The sequence below is a fragment of the Sorex fumeus genome, unplaced genomic scaffold (assembly GCF_029834395.1).
Source record: "Sorex fumeus unplaced genomic scaffold, SorFum_2.1 ptg000030l, whole genome shotgun sequence".
Lineage (NCBI taxonomy): Eukaryota > Metazoa > Chordata > Mammalia > Eulipotyphla > Soricidae > Sorex > Sorex fumeus.
This window is the reverse complement of record NW_026606087.1, coordinates 13,179,633-13,181,449: the sequence shown is the minus strand read 5'-3', so window position 1 is coordinate 13,181,449 and position 1,817 is coordinate 13,179,633. Positions and strand designations below refer to the sequence as shown.

At 38.2% G+C, this 1,817-nt stretch overlaps 1 protein-coding gene across 1 annotated transcript; it reads left to right on the top strand.

The window, feature by feature from the left end:
- Positions 1 to 456: 456 nt before the first annotated feature.
- Positions 457 to 1,416, top strand: LOC130025329 (putative olfactory receptor 56B2). The gene has a single exon (XM_056116288.1). It carries the CDS (start codon positions 457 to 459, stop codon positions 1,414 to 1,416), a length of 960 nt encoding a protein of 319 aa, XP_055972263.1.
- The last annotated feature ends 401 nt before the right edge of the window (positions 1,417 to 1,817 follow it).

Sequence of the window (1,817 nt, the reverse complement as noted above, 5' to 3'; positions counted from 1 at the left end):
CACACTGCCTGGTGTGGATAAACTCTTGTCCATTCAAAAAAGTTCTTTAATTAGACTATATAACAAGAAGTCTGTTAGCCAGTCCTTTAGCAAAACCACCAGACTATAATGACTGATATCTGACAGATTTCCTCTTAATAATATGACTTAAAGTATTCATAATAATGGTCAATGCCCATATTTTTGCCTCTGACATATATATATATAGTACTTTTCAATGAGAAAGGCAGAAAAAGTATCACTTGACCTACCTTAAGAAGCTTTTGTAATTTACATGAAGAGAAGGCTACCATAGTTAGCCTTCACTAGAAATGCCAAGTGACTGTTCATGAAGGGATGAGACAAAATATAAAGGTTTCCACTCTCTTAAATCATAGTCCTATTTAATTTTTTTAAAAAAGTACTGTCATAGAGATTATTAAGAATTCTAACTTTGAATATTTTTCTTAGTGAAGGATGTTCCAATACTTCCGTGATTCCAACAACTCTAAGAACCAGGTTTCTGAGTTCATTTTGATGGGATTCCCAGGCATTCACAGCTGGCAACACTGGCTTTCTCTGCCCCTGGCTTTATTCTACCTCTTAGCAATAAGTGCCAACATCCTTATCCTGATCATCATCAAACAGGAGGCAACGTTGCATCAGCCTATGTACTATTTCCTGGGCATCTTGGCTGTGGTAGACATGGGCCTGACCACCACCATCATACCCAAGATTTTATCTGTCTTGTGGTTCAGAGCTAAGACTATCAGTCTTCCTGAGTGCTTTGCTCAAATGTATGCTATACATTGTTTTCTAACCATGGAATCAGGGATCTTTGTCTGTATGGGTATAGACAGATATGTAGCTGTTTGTCATCCTCTTCGCTACTCATCTATCATAACAGAATCATTTGTGATCAAAGCTACTGTCTTCATGACTCTCAGAAATAGTCTTTCTACCATGGCCGTGCCTGTGTTGGCTGCTCAAAGACACTACTGCTCCCAGAACCAAGTTCAGCACTTTCTATGCTCTAATCCTGCAGTTACTCGTCTATCCTGTGATGACAGAAAAATCAACAACATCTATGAGCTAGTTCTGGCCTGGACAATCACGGGAGGCGATCTAGGGTTGATTATTTTATCATATGCTTTGATACTTCACTCTGTGCTGAAGCTAAATTCAGCAGAAGCAGCATCAAAAGCCTTAAGTACCTGCTCTTCCCACCTCATCCTAATCCTTTTCTTCTACTCTGTTGTTGTTGTCCTTTCTATCACCCATAGTGCATCAAAGACAATTCCTCTTATCCCAGTTCTAGTCAATGTACTCCACAGTGTCATTCCTCCTGCCCTTAATCCAATAGTGTATGCCCTCAAGAACAAAGAACTCAGGCAGAGTTTATATAAGGTTCTCAAGATGAATATAAAAAAAACTTAATTTGCCTAAAGTGCTTGCTTTTGTGATTTTCTTTCATGTCTATTTGTTATATTATACACTTCTTTCAAAAGGAAGTAGAATGAAAAGTATGTGGTGGCTTTTTAAACTAGTACCAGGATTCTTGTTGCATGAATGAATCAATAATTTAATAATAAAACTTCCCCCAAATGTAATGAAACTAATGTATGGAATCTTAACCATCACTGCATCACTGTCATGCTGTTGATTGTCGATTTACTTGAGTGGGTACAAGTAACATCTCTATTTGTCCCAGCCCTAAGATTTTAGCAGCCTCTCCTTACTCATTTTTTCCAATGATTGAAGGCTCTTTCAGGGTCAGGAGAATGAGATCTGCTAAAGTTACTGGTTTAAGCATATCAAATACTGCACGGGAGCTTGCC